The following is a 14,123-nucleotide window of genomic DNA, read 5'->3' on the forward strand; positions in this document are numbered from 1 at the left end:
TTCACTGGTTCATCAATTATAAATGCTAAACTATACACCATTAGTTTTAATTCTATGAAAGTTATAACTTCTTAGGTGCAGGCATGGCTGTGTGGTAAGAAGCTTGCTTCCCCACCACATGGTTCCGAGTTCAGTCCCACTGCATAGCACCTTGGGCAAGTGTCTTCTACTATAAACTTAGTTCAATCAAAGCCTAGTGTCCTGAACCCTAGGACACCCTCAGAGTTCATAATAAATGTATAAATACTACAAATATGTAGGCCTGGTTGTGTGGTTAAGGTTTGATCCTACCACTCTTCAGCACCTTAAGTCTTCCATTAACCAAAACCTTGTGACTGGAATTTGGTAATTATGTGAAAACCAATGGTGTGTGTATGAATGTATGCACATATCTTTAGCACATTAACTGCCACATGTAAGACAGGTAGTTCATGGCAAACTTCAACATAAATGCCATATGTACCACTGGTGGTAATTTTCATAATTTGAGAAAATATTTTATTCTGCATCGCTGACATGGTTTCAGGGATATTTAAATAACTTGAGTGCTAAATATTTAAGTTTAATTATATAAGATATAGTAAAAATTCAAAAAAATTTCACTTCCTTGTAATTAAACAGTACGCAGTGTAATCAGAAACACGTGGAATCACCAATAAGTTCCAGTAACAGGCCATGACGGTTAACATAATAAAGTAATTGGCGTTAGGAAGGGTATCCAGTTGTAGAAACAATTCCAAAGCAGACAATGGAGCTCAGCACAGCCCTCTGACTTGTCGGTTCCCATCAAGCCGTTCAAACATGCCAACATGGAAAAAGGGATATTAAATGATCAAACACACACACAAATGTATGCATGTATCTTTTGTTGATGTATACCAGTAAAAGATATAAGCATAAAAAAAGCAATAGACTGGTACTTTCAAGCTAAAAATATACTCTACAGAATTTTTTCTGTCCAAGTTATCCAGATACTCCCTTGTCATTTGTATCATTGTAATGCAGTAAATGAATTTGGCTAATTGGAAACGCATAACCAATGATGCAGCTGTTTCCTAAATTGCAAAAATAAAATATGACCTAAACAGAGTGAAAACGAGGAATGAAACAAAAGCTGCCAATCCTATTGCCAACATTAGCCAATGTTGAATATAATTTTAAAAATCCTCAGTTAATTCATTGTAAGCAAAGCATTTTATTACTATTAGCAGAGTTTAGTTGTGTAGCATTAAATTACATTTGGAGTAATCCAGTTTGGTACGCAACAACATCCCTCTAAATATCTGGGTATTGTTGTGATTGTGTAGTTCAGATCAGTTCTAATCAAGAAGGTCTAAGATTATAAAGTATTCTAGACATAACCCTACTGATTTGAGGCTTAATAACAACAGCATTATGATAAATTTCTATATTAACACCCACACGATTTTCACTAAGAAAAAAAAAAAAAAAATTTGATTTTTTGCATGGAATCAAGTACCCTGACCTCCTAATATGCTGCAAATCCCTTATTTTGGCTAGAGAAAATGAGGTGGGGGTTCTCCCCACCACCACCACCACCAATCATGGAATCATTGGAATTTTTTTTTTGTTGAATGAATTCCTGTGACCTAATATTGCAAAATTAGGTTAAAGGTGAGCCTGGTAACTGATGGTTTTGGGGTCTTGTTGTTTGTAACTTTTGGTGAGCCATGGTGCAACAAACAACATGGTAAAAATCCCTGCCATTAATTTGGTGTGGATGGGTAATATCAAATAATTCAATCACAACATATATAAAAATTAAACATGAACAAAATTGAATTATCATCACCACTTACATGAAAAAATTGAAATATTATCTTTCAGTATTTTATAAGGTAAAATACTAAATTATTAATGGACACATTATAATTTATCTTATAACAGCAATGCCTGGAAAAATCACGGATTACATGGAAAAATGCGAGCATGAAAAGTAATATTCTTAAGATTATAAACCTGGAAAAGTACAGGACAAGTTATTACACCTGTAAAAGTATACGACAAGCTATTACTTCTAGTAAAGTAAAGAATAAGAAACTTTTTACTGAAAATATTGCAGCTAAAATTAAAATTTGAATATTAAAACTTATTTTATTATAGTTTACAAATAACACTATACTTATTCAAGTAGAATTTGGCTAATTTACTATCTTAAATATAGGAAAGAGTGACTAATTAGACAAACTTACAAATTAGCTGAACAGTTCTGTACAATAAATTTAAAAGATGAGAACTGTAAAGAGTGATAAATTAGAAGAACTAGCATTCTTTGCTGCAATATTTTACATAAAAAGTTTCTTATTCTTTACTTTACTAGAAGTAATAGCTTGTCCTATACTTTTACATGTGTAATAACTTGTCCTGTACATTTTCAGGCTTATAATCTTAATATTACTTTTCATGCTCGCATTTTTCCATGTAATATATATATATATATATGTATATATATATATATATATATATATATGTATATATATATATATACACTCTCTGAGTGGTTGGCGTTAGGAAGGGCAGCCAGCTGTAGAAACTCTGCCAAATTTAGATTGGAGCCTGGTGTTGCCATCCAGTTTCACCAGTCCTCAGTCAAATCGTCCAACCCATGCTAGCATGGAAAGCGGACGCTAAACGATGATGATGATGATGATGTATCAGGCACGTGCCATCAGTAATTACGCAGGGTAGGCTTATTTATTCACATATTTTAAAATTAATCAAGTATTATCATAAAACTGAGAAATTTTGATGATGTAACTATTTATTTTTAGAATGATATTGTAGGGTAGGTGTGAGAGGCTGGACCTAGCTTGTTTCAACATATAACTGGGAGAATACATAGGCCAGATATGGCCGGTTTAAATGCTAAAGGGTTAAAACATGAAATTTGTATCATAGAATCAGATATGGTCTTGGACATGTTGGTAATCTTTATGTAGTAAAACACACAAAAATAACTGAAACACAGGCACACAACTGAGATGTAGGCAGATTTACTTCTGCCTTTATAGCACAAAGAAAACATTGTTGTAGGAATGTACACGGCACATGTACTACAGCAGTTTTACGTGTAGCTTAAATACTGAGATTGAAAAGCAGGTACAAATTATGTCTACCTAATATACAAAAAAATAAAGTAATTTGCATTTTACGCATAGTAATCAGATCAACCTTCATAATTTTATTGAATTAGGTGCATATTTTGCCATGAAAAGAAAATGTTGCTACCGATCTTGCCTACCTAGATGGCACATCCCTGATATATATATATATATATATATACAGAGAGAGAGAAAGAAAGAGAGAGAGAGAGAGAGAGAGAGAGAGAGAGAGAGAGAAAGAGAGAGAGAGAGAAAGAGAGAGAGAGAAAGAGTACCCTTGTGAAGGAGGTACTTTCCTTCAGCTAAATTGTTGATATTTGTAATCAGTATCACTACACAGCCTCTAACAGAATTGTTTAAGTCTTCTAAGAATTCCAAAATTCAGAACTTTCAAACTGACTGACATCACAAAATAAATAGAATAATGAGGAGAGGCACTAGATGATAGATGGCTTGAAAAGTTTTTTCTTTTAGGTCAAATGTCAGAGGACAACACGTAAAGTTAAAGTATCATCAAAACATAAAAGTCACCCATTTCAATAATTGGTCCTGTGATATCAAGTGACAATCACTACCAAAGTTTTGTTGTTTTTTAATATTGTCTCAAGTGATCAGTTTGTAATTTTGATGGATGTAGTGACTATCCACTGTTTTGAAAGTTTCTTAAATATGTTGTTATATTTCAGATCAGCACACATGCAGCAAACACAATTAAGGGCAGGAGGCTACCTATAACCCTTCTGTTACCATATTTCTGTTGAAATACACCTGCCTTTGTTCCAATTAATTTTTAAAATAATGAAGAATTTAGTAAAATAACTTCATCATTATTAGGCTGGTGCTGGTATTTAGACCATGAATTAACATGAAATTTTTGATGGGAACATTTTAATTCACATCACTTTAATACTTTAGCATTCAGATTAATTTATCAAATGTAAAGCTTATTTATCCACATATTTTAAAATGTATCAAGTATTATCATAAAACCATGAAATTTTGATGATGTAACTATTTATTTTTAGAATGATATTGTAGGGTAGGTGTGAGAGGCTGGATCTAGCTTGTTTCAACATATAACTGGGAGAGAATACAAAGGCCAGATATGGCCAGTTTAAATGCTAAAGGATTAAAACATGAAGTTTGCATCATAGAATCAGATATGGTCTTGGACATGTTGGTACCAAAAGGATTAAATTCTATCTGAAATGACATGATTATGTAGAAAATGACAATCAGATTTTCTATGGATAACAAAACATTCAGTTGTTCCCAGGTAGCAAATTTTTACTTTAATATTTAGAATTATCTTTCTACTTATCTTTTATCTTTTACTTGCTCCAGTCATTAGATAGTGGTCATGCTGGGACACCAAATGAATTGACCCCAGTACTTATTAAACCTGGTATTTATTCTATCAGCTTCTTTTGCCAAATTGCCAAACCACCAAGTTACAGGGACGTAAACATGCCAACACCAGTTGTCAAGTGGTGGGGGGGGGGGACACATACATGACCAGTTTCTTTCAGTTTTAATCTGCCAAACCCACTCACAAAGCTTTGGTTGGTCCGATGCTATAGCAACCACAAAGTGAGACTGAACCCAGAACCTTGCAATAGGGAAGCAAACATCTTACCACACATCCATGCCTGCAGGACTTTTTTCTACCAACAGATTATGTCTTTTGGGATGATTAATGCCAAGCTTTTTCCAATATCTTTCCAGTTGATTGTGCCTCTTTACAGAGCCAAAGGCAGCAAAATGTCAGAGTCATTAGACAATTGGATAGAACATTTCATAGTATTAGCCCCCAACCCACCAGAGTCTGACCTCCAATCCTTTGGGAGTTGATTAAAAAAAAAATAGCAACCAAGGCAAAGGATTGGCAGAACTGTTAGAAGGATCAGACAGGATCACTTGTGATCTATTCCAGCTTTTTGCCTTCTGACAGCAATGCTTGCAACGATACTGATGCCAAACTATCAGCCCAAATCAGTAGGTCTTTTCCTCAAATAAACATTGGTATTGTAGAGAGAAGCATCTGTATGCATGGGTAATTTCCAGTCTTCTTGAGCAGAACTGCACATACAAGTGCAGATGAATGGTCAACAATGACTGATAGCAGCTCCTATATACAGAGCCAAAGAGATACGAGGAGGGCTGAAAAATTCATGGCTTTGGGTAAAAGAAAATACAAGAGGATCAGTTAATTACGATTTTATTCAACATATTCCCCTCTCAAATTCACATACTTATTGCAGCAGTCCTTCAGTTTTTCTAAGCCCTGTTAAAGAACTCAGAAGGTTGGGCCTTCAACCAGGCTTTTCACAATACCCTTGAAGCCAGGAACTTTTCAGCACACCCTCATATTTTTACTCAAGTGTTTCATAAGATAATACTGCCTATACTTTTTGTTTCCAACATACTTTTGCAAAATGTCTGATCATTTTACACTTACAACTAGTTCATCAACAACAGGAGATTCTGCATGGCCAGGTAAAGTCTTTAATCCATGTCAAACAAGTTTTAACTTAACTGAAGTAGATTTCCTGATAGCAGCAGCATAAGAATCGTGGTTAGCAGTTGTAATACTGTCTATAGCACTGTTGAAAACACAGATTCAATCAATGTAACAGCTGGAATACATAATAAATTGGTACATACTGCTTTATTCTATAATAAACCATAGAATGGGTATATATATTTTCAACATGCCACTGGTAATTGGCTATGACAAGTCCAGTGGGAAAATAGTGTTAGATGATCCCCCAGAATAATGTTTTACTTAGTAAAAAAATGCCAAGAAATTTCCACTTAGATGTTTTGATGGAATGAGGTTTCTGATATATGATTTTAGCATTTGCGAAGATACCTGAGACTTATGAAACCAGATGAGAACAACAAATTGGATTTATTTCTATTATGTCTGCTTGCTCTGGAAGACACAGCAATTCGTTGCCAAGGTGAAATCAGATTAGTGAAATTACGTAAGTGAAGGCAATACATACAATACATTCAAGGGTCAAAAATTTCATTGTGACAGGAGCAATGAAAAAGAATGTGCAAAAAGTAGAGGAAGATCAAAGAAGACCTGGCTAGAGATGATGGGAGAGAAAATGAAAGCAAAGAATTGGTGAAAAGGGATGTAGAGGATAGGGGTAAAATGAGGAAGACTGTTATGAAGCCTGCAAGGCTGATATTTGTTTTACAAGAAAAAAATAATCTTAAAATATTTGTTAATGTACTCTATTCTAAATATGAAATTACATAATTGCATTTATGATGCAATAAAAATGTTCACAGTTTATAAGATCAGCCCTGAAAAACTGTCTTCATAAACACAGGTATGTGACTCAAAAGTTCGCTTCCCAATCACATAATTTCAGATTCAGTCCCACAGTATGACACTTTAGGCTTGACATCATGTTATAGTTGTAAATGAGTGTCCTTCATTTCCACTATTTTGCAAAAAAAAAAAAAAGTGTCTTGCCATGGGGAAATTTAATTTGGTTGGAAACAAGTGAGGGTAGGCAACAGGAAGAGCACTCTGCCCAAGCCATGCAAGCCTGGAAAAGTGGACATTAAAACAATGATGATGACTTTGATATTTAGACATAAATAGGCAAACAGCTTGAAAGATGGGTAGCTAGATATAGATATGTGTATCTCTTTTGTTTATATATATATATATATATATATATATATATATATTGGTGGGAAACCACAAAACCACAAAGCAACTATCTTATCAGTCTATCAGAAATGCAGTGAACTAGCAATTGACCAATTGAAAACCTGTAACCAACAATACAAGAGCTATTCACAAATAACAATATAAAATAAATGATTACAGTGTTGAGTACAAGTCAACCATGACAAAACTCAGTCCTCATCACAATATTAACTGTGACTTAGAACTGCAGGTATACAATGTTTTAAAGTAAAACCACTCAGCAACAAAGTACACTCAATCACTCAATTTACCTACTACTACTACTACTACTACTCTCTCTCTCTACTCCATAGTCCTCACTCACACTCTGGCATTACAATTTTGACTAAAATCAAACAAAAACAACAAACCATTTCTACAAATGTTACTCAATTTTGATTAACAGAAAACAATTTGAAAGAATTTCATAGGATATATAGCATATATATATTTCATAGAATTTCAAACAACATTCTCGTCATTTTAACATTCACTTTTCCGTGCTTGTAGAAATCATACTGAAAGTCACTGAGGCAGATTTTACATAGTTGCACATCCTTCCTGTTGCCAACCCTCACTAGTTCCTAAGCAAGGTAATACTTCCCCCTAGTATTAAGAACACAAACAGCACAATGGCCGGATATGTTTCCAATCTTCTATGGAAACAAATGACAACACTTGTATGATGGTGAAACTCATTTACAGCTTTTGTTAAGTCAAAGCAACGCAAATACACACAATAAGCTTCTTTCAGTTGCTAACAACCACTCACAAGGCTTCAGATGGCCCAAGCTATTTTAAAAAATAGCCCAAGGTGTTGCACAGTTGAACTGAACCTGGAAGAACATAGTTGCAAAGTGAACTTCTGAACCACATCGTCAGGCCTGCACCTGTCCTTAAAGCTCCACAGGTGCTAATTTCTTCAAATATTTTTATATCATAGATTTACATATTTATCCATAAGTTTTAATGTTTATTAGGTTAAAGATGAGAATTAAACCAAAGCCTTTTAGCTTTGATCTATTGAGCATCATCATCATCATTTAAACCTTTAGCATTTAAACCAGCCACATCTGACCAAATTATTCTACCTGGTTTATGTTCAAACTGGCCAGATCTGGCCTCTCCCATCTACCCTATTGTTGGCACTCCGTCGCTTACAACGTCGAGGGTTCCAGTTGATCCGCCCAACGGAACAGCCTGCTCGTAAAATGAATGTGCAAGTGGCTGAGCACTCCACAGACACATGTACCCTTAATGTAGTTCTCGGGGATATTCAGTGTGACACATAGTGACAAGGCTGGCCCTTTGAAATACGTGTACAACAGAAACAGGAAGAAAGAGTGGGAGAAAGTTGTGGTGAAAGTTTACAGCAGGGTTTGCCACCATCCCCCTGCCAGAACCTCGTGGAGCTTTTAGGTGTTTTTCGCTCAATAAACACTCACAACGCCCGGTCTGGGAATCAAAACCGCAATCCTATGACCACGAGTCCGCTGCCCAAACCACTGGATCATTGCGCCTCCACCATCTACCCTATAATGTCATTCTAAATCACATTATCAAAGTCTTGAAGCAACAAGACAATGCTTGATTAGTTTGAAACAATATGAATTAATAAGTATTATATTTGGCAGAATAATCAGAACACTAAAGGGTTAATGTTCGTTTTCCATGCTGGCATAGGTTATACAGTTTGTTTTGCCACGGTTTCTATGATTGGATGCCCTTCTTAATGCCAACCACTCTACAGTATGTACTCTGTGTCTTATGCGCTACAGTACTGGCCATGACCATGATTTCACTTAATTTGATGTGTCTTCTCAAACACAGCAGCAAATTACCAGAACTCTCAGTCACTTGCCATTGCTTCCATGAGACTCAACAACCAAAGATCATATTTCACCACCTTGTCCCACATCTTCTAGGATCTACCTCTTCCACAGGTTGCCTCCACAATTAGAGATCAGCACTTCTTCATGCAGCTGTCCTCGTCTGATTATTTTAATAAAGAGTTGTGGAAAACACCCTGCCCTCTCTTTCTCACATGAATAATTCAATCTACAAATTAACCTTAAATACAGAAGGTTTCTTTATCTCAAGCTTACAACTCAGTATCAGCAGTTATATTTATTTAGTTTTATTTGAATTTTTATACTATTTCAATGGAACAACACAAACTTGAATTGTACTGAAATACAGTTAATGAATTCAGTGTGTTCCACCACCTTAATTGTCATAGCCAGGAAATTGTTAATCTTAATGTTTTTATTACATGACTTGACGACCTGAATAGTAGCTAGAAATCTATTCATATAGGCATGTGTCCATTTGTTTGTTTTTATTAATTAGAGAATGAAGAGAACAGTGTCCATGACCTGTGTAGGCTTTACCAGATTGTTGAAAGCATTATGGTTTATGCTTTAGATCAACTTTCTAGGTCAATGCTTCTGGGAGAGATAAACAGAAAGGTGTGCAAGGAGGAAATTCCAGTTGTTTTGAGGACAAATGCTTTGAAGAAGAACGATAGGGAAAATTGTCTAGGGTAAAATCTGGGGGGTTAGATAGGGAGACAGTGGATAAGATGAGTGGATGTGCAGCCCACCAACCCCCCAAAAATTAGTTATGTGGCTTGCCAGTTCATAGGAGCAGGGTATCTGTGCATAGTGATTATAATAGATTATAATAGTTATATTGGTGAGTTAATACGTCAGCTAAATTGTAAATTGTCTTTTGGATGCAACCTAGGGTATTCATGGGAATAGCAGAAGCGCCATCTCAGATATGTGAGCAGTACTCCATCCAATGTGAGTTACACTCGAGTTTTATAGAGGTAAAGAATGTATCAGGGCTGGAGTGTTTCCTCGTCCTGAGAATGGAAACCTAGAGACCAGTATTTCCTGGTTCAGAAAAAGAAACAGATTTTTGGATGCAGTTTCGTGTGATCTTCGAAAGAAAGCAGAAATTGTTAGTCCTCGAATTTGTAGCGACTTACAATGTTTTATCTGTTGTTTCACGCTAAGGAGGAAGAATGCAGGGCAAATCTGTTCCCTGATGGATATATATAATGAATGTGTCGTACTGTCAGAGGAGACTAGATTATATCATATCTAAGGGTGTCTGACGTAAGGTACCTAGGTCGCGTGTGGATGACACGTTTATTCTTAGAATACCCTTAAAGAAAGAAATATCAATGTTAAACGAGAAAATTATATTCATATAAAAGCAACAAAATGAAAGTAGGAAGTCAAATTTACTGCGTCTGAATTACTTAGAAATGATGAGGTCTAGTTTTATAATAATCCATATATTTAATTATAAACAGCATTATTTCGTTTTGAAATAAGATAAATTTATGCATATTTAATAATCGCGAAACAAACTGCTTTTCAAAGATCGTAGAGCTTCTAAATGACTAGTTTTAAAATTTCAAAGACTGCAATTTAAAATACAAAGTGATTTTCGAGGAACCAGATCCTATTGTCTGCTCCCTTTTATATATATATATATATATATATAAAATGGGTCTATGAACATTGTAATAAAGAAATTAAATTGCTGAGTTTTGTGGGGGCTTTTTCAACAGATACTCTATTCAAATAGTGTTCCATTTTTACCTATCCCTCAAAAGAACTAAGTATATCGAATTAAATCAAATAAAGCGGAGTTGGTTAAACAATATCATATGCGTGTATATGAGCGCATATGATGAGCATTTTACCAAACCACACACATATAAGCCGATGACGGCTGGCAAGCTAAAACCTCGAAGTCACTGTCAACCTTCGCTTAATAAAAAATAAATATATACTCTACTATAAAGTACTGAATGACCATTCAATATAATGTTAAATTGTTTATATATATATATATATATATATATATATATATATATATATATATATATATATATATATAACTTCACATAAAAGCAAACAATACACATATGCATATATTACATATATTATATATACATACACACGTTACTGCAGCAGAAAAAATATCTTTTTAAACAAATAATTTCTTTCTGGTTAGAAAATTAAGAGGTACAGTATAGTACTGGACAAAACTGTTTGGTTATTACAAACCTAGGTGAAAAAGATGTCTAATTTTAGAGCCATGAAACATCACACAGCTGAGGATATACACATACATATATACAAATAAATGAATATATATTCTTGTTTAAAGTTGTAGTGTACCTCTTTCACAGTCGGCACAAGCGTTAAATACAGTAATAATTTAGTAATTTATAAAAATCTGAACTAATGTTAATTTTCTGCAATCGACATTACAACCAGATCCAAGTTAATTTCAAACTATATACTCTCAAAAACAAAAACCGACATTTTCAAACTTGATCCAATCATTTTACCAACACAGATCCAAATAATCTAGACTCTACACACATAAACAGGCCTATATATATATATATATATATATATATATATATATATATATATCCTAAATGAAACATCCTACATATGTATTCGAGCTAGTACCCGTTAAAATGCATACATTATTAAATAATAATTGATATTTATAAAAAGGATCCCGATATCTTTGAATACAATCTGTATTTCTCCAAAAGTTTCTTATATTAACTGGAGATCAAACTAATAAGAGAGGACAAAAAAATAACAAAAGATATCGATGATTACTTAGAAATTATATTTTCTTGCGAATCGAATGGGTTAGCAATTTTATCTTTTGATGGTTAATAGAATCCACCCACCATGACTTTGAAGTATTTTTCTTTTTTTTTTTAAATTCAATAATTCGGTTATTCCAATGCTAAATACATTGTAATGTAGATCATAGCAGAACCAAAAACAGATGATTTGGGGGGGGGGGGGGTTAAAAAGAAAAATCGGGATGAGTGGCTGTAAAATTTACAAAAATGGCTGCAGAAAAATATAGCTATATATAAAATATATACATATATGTGTGTGTGTATATTTAAATCTATATAATGTAAATATATGATAAAACAATATGAGTATATATATATGCATAATGCACATGAGCTTGTGTATATACCATAAAATAACAATATATACCATTAAATGTGTATAATGTATATCATACTACATTTATATATATCTTAATACAATGCATATGCATGTGTATATATATGTGTATAAAATGCAATGCATATATATATATATAGATAGATACCATAAAATGTGTATATATCATGCTATAATATATTTATGTATATATCTTAATATGTATAATGCATATATGTGTGCTTATGCGTGTATATATAAACATAGTTTATATAAGTTTGCATGTAAAATATATAACGCATACACAATGTAATACATATGTATGTATATATACATATAGCTTAACCATAAATAATTCACATACTTAGATGTATGTGCATGTATATATAAAGAGACTAATTGGTACTATCTACAAGAGATGCTAAATATTTTAGCAACTAATGTCACAAATGGTTTCGAGTCTTTTTAGCTCTTTTTTGTGCCTCTTTCCAACTCTCGTTTGTTTATTTGGGGGCTGTTTTATTTTTCCTTTTCTTTCCTTTTGTCTGTTCTTTTCACATGCAAACTTCGAAATAAGACCATAATAGGTGTGAAGAATCACACGAACGTTACATCTAATTACGCAGGAAGACGCCGAAACCGATTTACCAGGTACTATGCAAATAACTACTTAAACACAATTACAAAAAAAAAAAAATAGTATTATTATATTTAATCAGTGTTGACTCTAAATCGCAATGTATAGAAGCCGGTTATGAACAGATCGGGTTTGTAGTTTGAGATATTTAAGTACGGAGGTACCTTACTAAGTTAGTTGCCAGGCATGTGACAACTTAATGACTTTATCATTTTCACATCGATAAGGTCGTGATGGACTAAAAAAATAATCAAACCAATACAAATATATATTAAGATCAAACCCGATTTCATCGATATTCGAAACAAAAGTAAAAAAAAATACCAAAACAATAAATGTAATAATAAAGCTGCTTACCTCAAGTACAAAGTAGGTGCGAATCCTACGATAAGATTCCCACGCCTCCTCCTGGCTATTTCTGTCCATGTTAAGATCTCGACATAAATTGGAGAATCTTTGCTCCACATCTTCATCTCCGGACAGACCCATTTTGAGCAGGTTTACTAGTGGTGCACTAGAAAGGACTAGTGGAACACTACACTAGTAGTAAGACGCCTGACAAACTTGGTGCTTCGGTTGAATACCGGTATGTCTGTCTGTCTGGTTGTGTGTGTGTGTGTGTGTGTGTCTCTCTCTCTCTCTCTCTCTCTCTTTCTCGTAGTAATATTATATAGTAACCGTGAAGGTAAGAGAGATTAATTATCTCCAGGGCTTGCCTCACCTTCGATTAAGAAGAGAGTAGTAGTTGTAGTAATGGTAATAGTAAGAGTAGACATTCAGCAACGTGGTAGAAGCGAAACTGTTGTGAGAGTATCTGTATGGAAGGAAGGGAGATCGCGGTGGCAGCAGTCACCTCTGTCTGGTGATGGTGGTGATGGAGTGAATTCTATAGTATGTGATAGGCGACGGCAACGAAGTGGTAAACGAGGAAAGGCGGCGTTGACAACAAGCGATGATGATAATGATGTGGTGCTTGTAAATCTAAGTTCGAAACAGAAGACAGAAGTTAGCATGATGCCATTACTACATAATTGTCTACTAATAAACTTCACAAAAGAAAAAAAAAATTAAATTTAAAAATCAATGTAGAAATTAGAAAGCTTACTACCAGCCTAGCCTATTAGCCGACGTTGAAAATTTTTTACCGGAGCAGCATCGATGAAAAGTTTATCCTTTTCCTTTTTTTCTTCTTCTTTTCCTGAACGACCAGAATTTTAGTCAGGTTTTCAGGTGGTAATACCAAAGACATTGATGTTGGTATCTCCACAATTCCATAAATACAAATCCAGGTACTCACTATAAGTAACGAAGGGAGGAAGTAAAAGCGACGACTTAATCCAGGTCAGTTTCTAAGTTGTTACGATGACAGCAAAGAATCTGCTAAGTCGACGAAGTGGCGGGAAATTAATAATGAACAAAAAAATAACTAAACTAAAAGAAAACTAAGACATAAAAAAAACTTTCTACCAGCATGTGGAGAGTAACTAGTCGGAACTATTGGAGTAGGAGGATGAGGAATAGTGAGAGGTAAGAGAAGTAAAGGAACTTTGCTATGAGGTGATGTTTTTAGTGGTTTATAACAGCTGATTGGTTGACTAATGTTATAAAGTATGGGGAGGAGGACCAACCAACAAGGGTAGCCACGA

General features: G+C 34.2%; 1 protein-coding gene across 1 annotated transcript in view; it reads right to left on the reverse strand.

Moving 5' to 3' along the window:
- Positions 1 to 13,838, reverse strand: part of LOC106873599 (retinoblastoma-like protein 1) — a 68,232-nt gene extending 54,394 nt beyond the window's left edge. The window contains exons 1-2 of the mRNA XM_089351221.1: positions 13,583 to 13,838; positions 12,835 to 13,458 (exon numbers count right to left, since the gene is read on the reverse strand). Of these exons, the coding sequence (XP_089207347.1) occupies positions 12,835 to 12,966 (132 nt within the window). The 5' untranslated portion in view covers positions 12,967 to 13,458; positions 13,583 to 13,838. The remainder of the gene's footprint in view (positions 1 to 12,834; positions 13,459 to 13,582) is intronic.
- Between the last annotated feature and the right edge of the window lie 285 nt (positions 13,839 to 14,123).

This window comes from Octopus bimaculoides, chromosome 4 (assembly GCF_046866305.1).
Source record: "Octopus bimaculoides isolate indiv1 chromosome 4, ASM4686630v1, whole genome shotgun sequence".
Taxonomy (NCBI): Eukaryota; Metazoa; Mollusca; class Cephalopoda; order Octopoda; family Octopodidae; genus Octopus; species Octopus bimaculoides.